Consider the following 13,203-nt stretch of genomic DNA (forward strand, 5'->3'; position numbering starts at 1 on the left):
TTTTTCAATTGACGCTCATCATCGCATTTTCTGCTAAAAATTATTAAATGCTATGCTGTTGCACAAGGGGCAACAGGCTTGGAAGCTGTTTCTGAGTCGATTCTGGCCTCCCTTTCTTGGAGCCAACATCAGAGTCACCAAACTTACCCCAGACTACCGTGAGATGGAGACGAGAATGAAACTAACTCGACTCAATCGCAACTGGGTGGGAACTCATTATGGTGGCAGTATCTTCTCAATGACTGACCCTTTCTATATGTTCATGCTCATAAACCTTCTGGGAAGTGACTACATGGTGTGGGATAAGTCTGCGTCCATTGAGTTCAAGAAACCAGGAAAAACAGAGATGATTGCTAACTTTAGTGTTTCCGACGAGAAGCTCGAACAAATTATCGAGAACACTAAAGATGGGAGTCCATATTTTACAGAGTTTTGTGTCGAAGTGCTGGACACTGACAATGAGGTTGTAGCTAGTGTAGACAAAACAATTTATGTGAGGAAGAAAAAAGGAAAATAGAGTGGTTTTTCATACAGATCTACTTCAAGCGTAGTCTCGCGAGCAGACGTTGGGGGGGGGAGGGAAAGTTGTGCTCGCGAGATTACTTCAAGCATTAGTTTAACACATTATTTTATGGACTAATCATTATTTTCTGATAATCACAATTTTGTTTCCAAATTAAAGACTTCAATGAAGAAATTGAAATCCATTTTTCACCCACGTGGTGTTTTTAGGATCAGAATGAGTTGTACTACAGTTTTCAGAGGGAGTCTTGCTCAAAGATGGATACCCTGTCAGTCACATAAGTACTTGTTGTCACAAGCTGGAACTACCAGAGTGGATCTGAGATGTAATCACAGCAAAACTCAATCTAGAACCTTGGGGACATTTGGTAGAAGAACGATCTACAAATCACAGCACCAGGGGACAACCTCCATCTCTGCCATTTCTGGCTACTCTCTGTATAACGCTTTACCCCATTATCAACAGTTCAGCTCATCATCTGTGACACTCAACAAAGCAGCAACGAATGAGTTGGTCACCACAGTAATAACCACCCCCACTGTCCCCCTTGCAGTTGACCCAGCCTCTGTCAACACCTCAGACGTTCTCGAGACCTCTGCACATGGTCAGTGGGCCAGCGATGCTGCTCTAGTCTCTACAGGGGATGATCTGTCCAGTCTTGGCCTGGGAGGTTACTCTCCTATTGGTCTGATACAGTTGTCCATGGAGTGGATCCACTTACACACAGGCATGCCATGGTGGGCCTCGATTATTACCTGTACTATAATTTTGAGAACAGCACTGTTGCCAATAGCAATAAAAATGCAAGCCAATACGGCCCGGATGAACAATATCAAACCTGAAACTGAAAAACTGATGGCTAAGATAAAACATCACAATCGCTTTGGACAACACAATCTAACGGCCATTGCAAACAAGAAATTGCTGGACTTGTATCGAGAGCACAAATGTAGTCCACTCAAGTTGGCCCTCACTCCGTTCGTCCAGATCCCCATCTTCATCTCCTTCTTTATTGCCCTGCGCCGGATGGCCGCTGCACCTGTAGAGAGCATGAAGACAGGAGGTACTCTGTGGTTTACTGACCTCACCCAACATGACCCCTATTACGTCCTGCCGTTTATCTCCTGTGGACTACTGTTGGCTACCATCGAGGTGAGTGTGTGTAAGGGAATGTTTTGTGCCAATGTACATCATGTACTGTATAATATAATTATGGTGAAGGTTGTGAGAGAAATAATCACCTACTGAGAGGGGGACAATGGTTGTATACAGTGGAATCTCTATACAACGGACACCATACATCTAATTATGGGAACAAGGTTTTGGCCATTACAGAGAGGTGTCCGTAGTAAAGAGGTTTGATCATCATGCATATTTATGATGCTTCATGAGCCAATTCCTGCTTCTAGTGAACCTTGGGACTGTACTAATGCTTCTCTAGGTCTTGCAAGCTTTGAAAAGACAGCAGATCCAAGCTAGAGCTAAATGTTCATAGATCTTGCACATAAATGCATTTATCTTTCTGCTGATCCAGCATGTGGCTAGCCATTAATGGGGTTCGGGTTTGTTGTTTCGGTGTTTCCCCTTATAGCTCAGCTGTAATCAACGTCATTCTAGGACATGCGAGTTGATGTCTACATGTACATGCATGTGTACATGTTTTAAATGAGGTAGGGATGGTACTGTATGTGATTGCTACTATACTTGCACGTTCAGATGGGAGGGGAGGCTGGAGTTAGCAACCCTCAAATGGAGAAGATGAAGACATTCTTTAGAGCGTTCACCATCTTGTTGATACCCATCACTGCACAGTTCCCCACGGTGAGAGCAGGGTTGTTGTTTCAAAATTCATTTCAAAGTGTGATGATCTTAACCACAAATGGTGGAACCTTCACAATGTACCTTCCCCAAGCTGGAATCTTTTTTTTCAGTTCTTTATTCTCCTTCGATAGTTTCATTTTGAACTGTGTTCATTGTGCTCTCCCCCCCCCTCCCTCAGGGTCTGTTCATGTACTGGCTCCCCTCGTCGATCTATTCCATTGCTCAGATCCTCCTGCTCAAGTTGCCACCTGTCAAGTCCCGACTGGGCATACCTGACACCATCACCACTCCCTCCCACACTAAGACAGCTGCCAGCAGCAAGGGATTCTTCCAGATGGTCAAAGACAGTAAGTCGAATGGCACTATATTTATTACAGTTAGTACTTAATTAATTAGCACAGTGGAACTTTTTTATAACTCAAATGTACATGTACAAGTCATGTAAGAGATAGAGACCAGACACCCAGGTCCTGGATGAATATTTTGTGTACAAACCAACCAACAAAGGCCATACTTTTGTATACAACGCTTTAATTACAACCCGGTGTTCGTTATAGTTCTACTGGGGTTAATGACTTGCGATAAGTACCTATTACATGCAAGTTTCCATGGATATTTCCTGGTACTAGACGTATTATGTACATGTATATACAAGCATAGAACAAGCATAGAAGACTCGTCCCCTTGAGTACCTGGTTTTATTGTGTCTTAAAAATTATTGTGAGAGTGTGTGGGAGAATGGTGTATTAATGAGTGTGCTCAAACCTAGTTCTAATTTTACTCAAAACGTGTCTATTGTTGCTGGTAGGACAACAGCTGTGTAGTAGTCATTCCTTGCTTGATGGTCCACATCTGCACCAATAGTGACTTAGAAATCTGTCTAATAGATGTTGCCAAAATTGGGATCAATTTCCATAGCATGTACAAATAATGCCGTACGTTCCCTAGCGATTAATTAATGTACATGTACATTATACATGTAAGAACTGTACGTACGTATGTGTGTATGCATGACCTAATCCTTATTAACTGTTTCCTATAGGAAATCACTCCGATTGGAATGATAGACGTTAATGTGTTTATACATAGCGTCATAATTAAAAACCTTTGAATAAACCTTTGTCCTGGTAATTACATGTACTCTACATGTACATACCAATTAATGTACTAAAATATCATTTCTTGGTTATGTCTTTAGATTGACTTTGAATTCTGTGGTGGGGACCCAGTTGAGAATTATACTTTAATGTGGCTCCTGTGACTACGGTATGAATTGCTATCAACACTTTGAATGACGGATCCGTGGCCGCCACACTAGAATAACAGAACTAACCAGCCATTTAAATTAGTAGTTCAAACTCTCTTAATTTGTTAATGATGCATTTGCTGCTCTAAGCTCATGCTTAATTTTTCCCATTTCTGGTTAATGGCCACTCTCGCAGTTTTGATTAGTAAAAGCTTCTATAAAACTAAACGGTGACGTTTCGTGTGAACCTTATGCACTAGAATTAATTTATTGCTGTGGGGCATGTTGTCGAAATGTTTATTCTACGTATTTGGTCTTGCGCTGTTAAGAGTACAAGTAGTACACTGGTTAGTAGACACTGTAATTACGTTAAATATAGAGTAGCCAAGCTCGTGAATAGATTGTGCCGACACTTTTAGATTAAGGCATACATTGCACACAATGTTTGATTACAACTGCTTGGTCTAACAACAACATTAATATAGTTATAGGAGGGATGCATTTTTCCTCTCTTTTGTTTGCATGCTCTTTTGTACCTACTCGCATGATTGTAGTGTAATACACTTTTAGGTGCGGTCATGTACGTATGATGTCATATGGATATCCCGTCTGGGAGGAGCCCAGACAGGATATCCAAGGTTCTATTCCCAAATTTTCGAGACAGTTGCCCATTATTCCCCTACTCAAAAATTTGAATATATGTCACAGTTAGCACACAAAGACACATGCACAAATATAAATTTTTAAATAACTGTTAACTTCCCCTAAGGGGTTGTTAGCAAACGTGCTGTTCGAAATCCCCTCTGATGTTCACAGTCAGCTTCAATCTGAGACCTTAATTCAATTTAATCTGGAAAAGAGGCGTGACACCTCTCCTGGGGCCTAAAATTCTTTTTTAGGGAGCAAGGCCAATTATTCTCAAAGAAATTCCCGCATAATGTGTGCCTCCCTAATCTCGTCAGCTCGACGGAGTTACTAAGGGTTACAGCAGTAATCTCACGAGTACCAAATGTGTACAATGACACTGTGTTAATAATTTTCCTGTAAAAGGCGTAGTAAATAATTGTACATATACACGTACGTAAATCTATACACTAAGGGTCTATAGTTTGCTGACGTCGTAAACAGATGATTGTCTTTACAACTGTAATGTCAGTAATGGAGTAGAGTAGAATCAACGCTAGCACCACCTCAGTCACCCTCTGGCTGATTTCCAGCACCAACCAAGCTGAAGAAGGACCTTGCTGTCCCTGATATCCCAAGCACGAGCCAAATAACAGATATGCGGTTAGAACTGCTCTTCCGGCTGTTATCAGAGAGTATAGGATCGAAAATACAACCGTAGCGTATGTGATCGTCACAATTTTAATCTTGGTTCGTTTAGTTTTTGCTTGACGTCGCTGCAACTCTTTGTTAGCAAAAGTACGTTTACGTTCTGTGGAGGCATGTTCCAAAGGTGGTGCAGACGCATCTGAAATACGCATGGACTTTGTCTCTGATCGATTGAGTTTTCGTAGCAGTCGATTTCCGGCAAACAAGAACAACACACAAGCTACTATACCTCCAACCGCAAAAAGACATTCGCAAATCAGAATTGAAATTACACCTTGATACGGTACAGTCAAGGCAATAACCTCGGCAACAATCACAATCATGTAAATGACAAACACTACAGGAAATATGATTTTCCACTGGTGATGCCACGGCTCTCCTGGTTTTGTGTTGATTTTTAACAGGGCGACAATCATCAGTGTGTAGCTTGCATTCAGGCTCGGGAATCCAAGAGCCTCGATACTTATCGATATGATGAACCAGCCCGGAAACGATGTGGCGATAAATCCAACTAGTCCAAATGGATCTAATGCCAACCATAATGCACGACTGAAACTGAGAATAGCGATGCATGTATATACAGTAACAAATATTTTACTTTGTAGTCTGACACAGTCTTTCTTGAAGAGCAGCAATGTTGACACAACTCCCAGACCCAGGAAAGCTACAGCCATTGCTGCGCTGTACACATAGAAGATAACGTTCCATGCTAAGTCTCTTTCAGTCCACACTGTGAAGTTCTGTGGAGCAGTGAGAGCCAAGATTTGATATGGCTCCAAGTCCTCTAGAAAGATGTCTTTGTATTCTTCACAGCTGGTAAGCATCTTTTAGTGTAGTGCAGTGGATTCCAGTTGATTAGCAATAGTTACCAGCACTATCTTTACCATTTGCTCTAGGCTAGCACTCTATCCAGTACTTCTTTTTGTGTAATGCATGACACGTACACTACTGTAAGTTAGCCATGTATGACTCCCACCCTTGCACATTAATTAGAATTGAAATGCTTGCACATTTTGCCTCACATCTGCCCTTTGATTGTCGTCTGTTCCCTGATTGTTTGTCATAACACCAAAGGAATACCCTAAAATATAGTAGTAAACTACTCCACTTTATCTAATTGGATTATGAGGAACCGGTAATTATTGTCACTCCCTTTTCATATAGTTTACAAGCGATGTCCGGTGCATACATAGTATATAATTATAGTGTTATGAGTGTTTACACTGTACCAGCAAAGTTAGGCGTACATTGAGATGTTTGTCCATGAAATAACTAAGAATGTAGGAATGCGGCACTGTAATTAGTAGCAGGTGCATTGTAACTGTTGGTATGTGATATGGTAGAGTTTGCCGGGGACATAGAAATCTGTGTACAATTAGACTAATTAACAGTAATGTCATGCCTTTCATTCCTGTACTGCTTGCTTACCTGGGTGCTCATTCCGTGAATCACTGGAACATTTTCTGTATGGCCTCTCTGATTTCATGTCAACTGTAACGCTTTGCTCCAAGCACATTTGTGAAGTAGAAAGACTTCTGTTTACATGTACATAAACTCTCCAACTTGGCTTCTTACAATGAGGCTGTGTGCACATGTACTGTAGGTGTGTTTGGCTTAATAAGTAAATAATAATGTTATTGTGGGATCCATGCATCGATCTGCAATTGCTACCCTAGAGCAGGTTGTCCACACACTAGTGCGTTGTACTACATGTACTGCACTACCTTTATTCAATTATTCTAACAACTGTATTTTGTGCTGGATGGCCTTGGAGTAATCATCAGTTTTTAATACCGTTGTGGGAGGCACAAAATGTATTTAACAAAATGCTCAGGAGAACACTCACCCACCTAGTGTAATTGGCACACGACAGGCCACTTGTTCTCTTTCCCTAGTAGCCCAGAATTGAGGTAACAACTGTAATGATTGCATCCCAGCTGAATAAAGGATGATCAATTATCGGATATGAGAATGATCGTGACTTTAGAAGGCCACGAACGATCAGATCAGAGAAAACACTGCTTTTGTCGCCTTTCGAAAATCGCCTACTTATAGGTAGGGTATTTGTGTTCGCTCAAACAGCTCATTTTTGTCCTACCACACACACACACAGCTAAAAGCCAACAGACACACCAATCACTCGCTCTTGCACATGCGCGCATTCATGAGATTATAAGCAATCCAATCAGACACAAGCTACATGTGAATCAATATGTTTCGTGTTGTTGAGCAACTATTATTGAATTAATCAACTAATTAAGAACAGGTGACACCCAGATTTCACAGCCAATCAGTCACAGATTACTGTAGCTATGCCAGCAATTACACAGAGTACATACCACTATAGCAATAATATGTGTGTACTGCATGGTCAGCCACTCTTAAAACCTTTACTGATTGCTATACTTCTTTTTGGGAACCAAGAGATTAGTTAAAGAGCACCATGGCTGCGGTAATAGGATGCATTTTTCTATGACACGCAATTAACTAGAAGTACCTCGTATTTGAGTGTTTGATTCCAAGTGCATCACATCTCAATGCAATCTGCACAATAATGTATTTTGAGTGAATGTTTTACCATTGCCCCTGATAGAAGCTATGTACGTGCTGTGCTGGTAGGCTATGACGCCAACCTGATTTTAAGTTGTGACTAGTGTAGCCTCTCCCTGGCCTGTGTTTACACATGCCAGTCTGTGTGTCAGGATTCAACCTTTTAAGATACTAACTAAGCCACAACACCCGCCCTATATGGTTGTACTTAGACACAGCCCTAAATGCACATGTTAACTATAGTCATGTACGTATAGGTATGTGTTCACAGCTACAAGTACAGCCGTTAGCTGATCTTCATCTGTAATGTTAGCACTGTAATAACAGTCATATCTATACTCATTGGCAAACAAAGACATACTACATGTTATGAAGATAGGTTGGTTCTCTTTACATATCTTCCTTTGTTGTACACTGCTCGAGTGTCCACCTTAACAGTTCAGTGTGGAACCTGACTGGGGCTGATTAGGTGGGTGGTATGTGACTATGAATGACACTGTGTACGGTAACCAAGCACCTCTTGTCTTCCTCTTTCCTATACACTTGTTTTTAAAAACATCTAGTGTTCAATGGCTAGGTATTTGACACCAAGTGTTCAACTCACGGTCACTGTTGACTGTGATTGTCTACTATGTCCTTGCTTTGTAAAGGCAGGTTGTATGACATTGCCTTTTAATGAAATACTTCGAGTGCATGTAGTGGACTTACAACTCATACATTGTATTCTTAAGTAATTGTCCAATTCCTTATAGACTATCGTTCGGCCAATGTTGACAACGAAGCTAAGACGAAGAAAGCATCTGCCAGGAAGCGTTACAACCAACTGCTAAAAGACAAGTCACCCAAACTCTATGATAAACCCCCTCACCTCAGGCAGTCATAACTATGTGTTTGTACGAAGCTCATTTTGTGATTAGCTCAGTCAGTGGATTAGTGTCAAGTTGCTGTACCTTGTTTGTTCTTGTAAGAATAAAAATGTCTATTTCCTTCACTTTCAATGCTACTACACAACATGCTGTATTTTGTGTATCGGTATAATTGAGCTGTTATGTATTATGCACATGTATTCGTTGGTGCTCCCAAAGCATGTATTACATCCACAGACATTCAAGACGAGTGAATGCTCAACATTATTTTACACAACCATAGATACAGCCACTAACCAACTCATTGTATTGTTTGCTGCTGTATTGCAAATCTCTATTTATTTGTCATTAATGTATTATTGCTGCAGTTGGAAATAATATTGTGTTAATTGCACTCATTAAAAGAAAACCTATAAGCAGTGCTTCTTTGAAGTAGTGGTGTGCTATTACTGTGCATTGAAAATGCTGTATTGAATATTCCTGGCAACTTGGCTCCAGTCTTCTAAATTACATGATGGAATGTGTGATGCCTTAGGTCATATGGTTTCTATTGGTCAGTTCATTAGTGTGTGGTAGAATGGAATGCCAAATATGGAGTATGGTCTTACAGTTTAGTACATGGGCATTGTGTGGACTAGCAACTGTTCAGTATAATTATACAATGTTGTCAAAACATTAATGGCTCAGAGTAGTCACCAGTGTATAGAACAACATCCTGTATTGATTTAGTTGTCAGTGTTTCTAGCCTCTAAAAATGCTGCTATTGCAGTGCTCTCAAGTTAACAGTGACTTTTGGACTATTTGCTATACAGAAGTCTTAGTGAGATAATTTTGTGAGATAATGAGCTCAAATTTAAAGCTCTTCGGAATCCTTGAAGCAATGCTACTGGTTGCTCTTGTCTCTCTGAGTGACTACAGTGCAGTGATTTGCAGTGAAATTTCTAAAGAAGACAGACAAGCTGTGTTTTGGGACAAAAACATTGATGATGAGCTCTCTCAGCGACATGTCTTCACGAGTAATGAGTGGAATATTCTTAAGAAGAAGGCTCAAACACAGAATGTTGTCAAACTGGAGAGAGGGTGTGGGAGACCTAAAAACATGCTGGCAGTTCTAGAGGATGGCAGCAAAGTTTGTTGCAGATACAGAGAGCACCAAATGAAAGAGCTGAGAGGAGAAATATACTCGTATTTCTTCAACAGACTCCTCAATTTGTGGAATGCACCTCCAAGTGTTTTGGTTCTAGTTGAGTTCTCCAGTGAACAATGGAAACAGGTTGCTAAACAAGCACAGGATATCGGGTGGAAAGATAAATCACACATTGTAATGACGTTCTACGTTGATGATATTTCAGATGTATTCTTTCCAACCATACTAAAAGACAGGAGCTTAAATTTGACGATTGAGACTGTTCAGAAGGCATCACTTTCTCGGAAGGAAATATTTCAACTTGCACAGTGGAGTGACTTTATACTCCACGACTTTATAATAGGGCACACAGATAGACTGTTTAACACTCTTTTCAATCTCCAGTGGAATTCTAAGATGATGGACATGTCAGTGCATAACCTAAAGCAGACTAGCTCAGGGCAACTTGTACTGTTGGATAATGAATCCGGTTTCTGGATGGGTTATTCGCTGCAAGAATGGGATCCAAAGAAGTACGAGTTCCAAGCTCATTTTCTCAATAGGCTATGCTTGTTCAGAGAAAGTACAGTGGAGAGAATTAACCATTTCACAACTCTGAATGATAACTCAAACACTGCTGATGAATTTCTGGAACATTTTATCGATAGTCATGATCATTTTTCATTCAGCACACTTCCAAAACTAACCGAAGCTTTTCGGTACGAATTTGTGATTAGAATATCAACTGTGCTCAATCACATACAGTCTTGCACCAAGAACCAGCACCACAGTCACTAATATATGTTCAACCACTTTTGTGTCTTTCAATTTCACTTTTTTATTTGCATTGACCCTTTACCACATCACTTGGCATATCATCAACAGACAAGTTTGTTCCTCCATGATTTTGCAGGTCGTTAGTGATAATTATACCAGCTGTAACTATAGTGGCCTCTTATCTCCTATAAATGTTCACTGAAGCATGTAAAGGGTCATGCAATACAGCAAGAGTATGTGAACACTAAATGGAACAAAGATTTTGAGCTAGCTAATGACAGCAGTACATTGTTATTTACACAATGTGTTTCTTCGAAATAAGGCACCCCACAAGATATGGTACGTAATTAGAGGCACCTTAATTGAAGAAGTGGTGGTAATATCCGATAATAGTTTTTGAAGAAAAAAAAAGCTATAATTACCGTATAGCGCGAAATTTTTGAGGCACTTAAATTATGGAATGGCTACTAAAAGCATTTCGTTGAATAAACGTCGTAGGTTGACTGCTTACCGGAAGCCACACCTTTAATCTTTGCATGTTGTAGCAGATGCAGTGGAACCTCTGTTAACAACCACCTCCGAATAAAGGCCAGTTGCTATATAACGGCCAGGCATCCAGGTCCCAAAAGAACAGTTTGTGTACAAAACAACCCCTCAACAAAGGCCACCTCTGTATAAAGGCCAAAACATTGTTCCCCAAAGGTGTCCGTTATAGAGGGGTTCCACTGTAATTAAAGAACAATTTTTGTGGAATTAATTATTGCTAACCCAGGAAAACAGCGAAAAAAATTAAAATTTTGCGCTATACGGTATGCTGGTAAATGGTGTAAGGGTTAACCCCCTTGTCCGGTTGTATGCCTCCCAAGTATCTATATATACTAGTAAGTATCTTAATAGGTCTGTGATGTACAGTTAAAGTTTGTATCTCTCCTCTAGGAGGCTATACTAATAATAGCTTTGAAGGCTAATTGTGTTCCGCGGGTCTTCAAAACACCTGCATTTATGAGCATCTATATTGGCAAGAGTATATGATAGAGAAGAGAGTATCGAACGTAGGCATACTGTACATCAGATGTATGTGGAAAGTAACGTGACTTCCTGTATCTGTCACAACCTTCGAACGTCATGCTAAAAAGCTTTGAACTACAGATCATCACACTAAAAAGCGTGCAAATGGAGCGATCGTCATGCTAAAAAGCTTCAAGCGACAGACAGACAGTCAGACGGATATTCGGTCGCTGAGCTTTTCTCTACAGTACTCGAAACTATGGGACTTGCCTCAGGGCTCGCCCCAATTACCTACATCTATGCAAGTGGTTTCTATGCTGGTTTTCTATATGCAGAAAATGGTCAATTTTCACATTGCAAATGTTTTTGTGGGTCTTTATATCTATGATTAATTGCAGAAAAGATGGGCAAGGCTGAAGTTTAGAAGCCCTGCCCATTTTCTCGGCAAGCTCCTGGGGGGGGGGGAGTTCTGGGCAACCAGTAGTAGATAATGATCTCGGGCCTTTAGGCCCTTGACCACAATCTACTACCGGGCCAATAAACAGCTTGTCGCACTCATAGCCATGTAATAACTATTACATACCCGTGCATGATATCATGCCCATAATTATATAGAATATTCATAGGATGTGGGGTAGAAACCCACACAGACCTAGATGCAGCCTTTCTGATCATGTGATTTATATAGCATTGAAAATGGCGACATCTGCTCTAAACGTTGTACAAGAAAGATTTTGTCATGAGTCCCAAGAGTCCATGTATATGTTCTCAAATAATCGCACTATCAAGTGGATAGCAAGCTACAACTCCAATAGATTACACCTTAGCTTGCTCAGTGGAGCTGCATCTGCCAAAGTGTGCTATTTTGTCTATGTTGATCAGTATATAGAACATGAGAAAACAACTCATGTCTCTTCTGGAGTGGCTACATTACAAAAAGGTGTCTCTGCTAACCTTGAAATGTGGTTTCACAAGTCTGAAAGACCTGAGAATTATAATCGTCGTAAAAATTACTCCACTGCTATAACTTTCATCAATTTATGCATCTTATCCCTGAACCCAGTAGTTGAAATTCCCCATGAGTCAACTCTTTCTGCTGTTTTATCTTCTACACTGGATGATGAGGAAGGCCCGAATGATGTCATACTGTACTTTGGTCCAGAGAAGGAGCTTGTAAAGGCAAGCAAGTTCATGCTTATGGCTCGATCACCCGTTTTCAAGAAAATGTTCGAAATCGATATGAAAGAAGCAGAATCGAATCGAGGACATTACAGAAGTTGTTGGAAAAGAAATGATCACGTACATCTATACGGACAAGGCACCAAACATTAAAGGCATGGTAGAAGAATTGTGGTTTGCAGCTGACAAGTACGAACTACCAGGTTTGAAAGCACTTTGCGAGAATGAGATTGTTATACAACTCAATACTGACAATGCGGCACACTTCCTTCTTTTAGCGGGCCGCTACTGTTGTAATGAAAAGTTCAAGGACTATGTACTGTCCTTCATCACTACAGACAAGGACACTTGCTCGAAAGTGATGAAGTCTGAGGAGTGGAAAGAAGTGAAGAAATTTCCCGATTTAGCATTTGCTGTGAGCGACACGTTTTTTGGTGTTCCTGCTGAATCAGCAGCAAAACGAGCAAAGTGTGACTAGAATTGTAATATCCTGCTTGAATTGAAACAGTATTGTAGTCTAAAAAAATTCTGATTCTAGATTAAGCAGTTGTGCTGCGTATGACTGTTTTGAGTTATATACAACTGTATTTCTGTACTTTATAGCCATGGATGTGAAACCAAACGCATTTTATATGAGCAGTGATTCGCATGCACATCGCTATATATAGAGAGAGTATTGAACGGAGGCATACAGTAACTGTGTTATGTGATACGTTACATCACTCACACTTGGATTGGTCAGTGTGAAAATTCCAAGCCCACCCATGATAGATAC

At 40.5% G+C, this 13,203-nt stretch overlaps 3 protein-coding genes across 4 annotated transcripts; 2 read left to right on the forward strand and 1 right to left on the reverse strand.

Moving 5' to 3' along the window:
* The first annotated feature begins 11 nt into the window (after positions 1-11).
* LOC135333620 (mitochondrial inner membrane protein OXA1L-like) lies at positions 12-8,463 on the forward strand. Of its 2 annotated transcripts, XM_064528602.1 has the most exons (5): positions 1,119-1,260; positions 1,317-1,675; positions 2,240-2,344; positions 2,523-2,691; positions 8,225-8,463. In XM_064528602.1, exons 2-5 carry the CDS (start codon positions 1,325-1,327, stop codon positions 8,353-8,355), a joined length of 756 nt encoding a protein of 251 aa, XP_064384672.1. In that variant the 5' UTR covers positions 1,119-1,260; positions 1,317-1,324; the 3' UTR covers positions 8,356-8,463. The 2 variants fall into 2 exon arrangements, with proteins under 2 accessions (XP_064384671.1, XP_064384672.1); XM_064528601.1 differs by having other exon boundaries at positions 12-1,675.
* On the reverse strand, positions 4,510-5,984 carry LOC135333624 (uncharacterized). Its single transcript, XM_064528605.1, has one exon. It carries the CDS (start codon positions 5,744-5,746, stop codon positions 4,685-4,687), a length of 1,062 nt encoding a protein of 353 aa, XP_064384675.1. The 5' UTR covers positions 5,747-5,984; the 3' UTR covers positions 4,510-4,684.
* Positions 8,464-8,938: 475 nt separating the features above from the next.
* Positions 8,939-10,384, forward strand: LOC135333622 (four-jointed box protein 1-like). The gene has a single exon (XM_064528603.1). It carries the CDS (start codon positions 9,180-9,182, stop codon positions 10,260-10,262), a length of 1,083 nt encoding a protein of 360 aa, XP_064384673.1. The 5' UTR covers positions 8,939-9,179; the 3' UTR covers positions 10,263-10,384.
* Positions 10,385-13,203: the final 2,819 nt, after the last annotated feature.

Source organism: Halichondria panicea, chromosome 3 (genome assembly GCF_963675165.1).
Source record: "Halichondria panicea chromosome 3, odHalPani1.1, whole genome shotgun sequence".
In the NCBI taxonomy this organism is placed as follows: Eukaryota; Metazoa; Porifera; class Demospongiae; order Suberitida; family Halichondriidae; genus Halichondria; species Halichondria panicea.

Excerpts from the sequence above, each read along its gene's own strand:
- LOC135333620 (XM_064528601.1), top strand. The coding sequence starts at position 689 with ATGAAGAAATTGAAATCCATTTTTCACCCACGTGGTGTTTTTAGGATC. Across the intron at positions 1,676-2,239 it reads TACTGTTGGCTACCATCGAG|ATGGGAGGGGAGGCTGGAGT; the intron begins GTGAGTGTGTGT and ends TTGCACGTTCAG. Across the intron at positions 2,345-2,522 it reads TCACTGCACAGTTCCCCACG|GGTCTGTTCATGTACTGGCT; the intron begins GTGAGAGCAGGG and ends CCCCTCCCTCAG.
- LOC135333624 (XM_064528605.1), bottom strand. The coding sequence starts at position 5,746 with ATGCTTACCAGCTGTGAAGAATACAAAGACATCTTTCTAGAGGACTTG.
- LOC135333622 (XM_064528603.1), top strand. The coding sequence starts at position 9,180 with ATGAGCTCAAATTTAAAGCTCTTCGGAATCCTTGAAGCAATGCTACTG.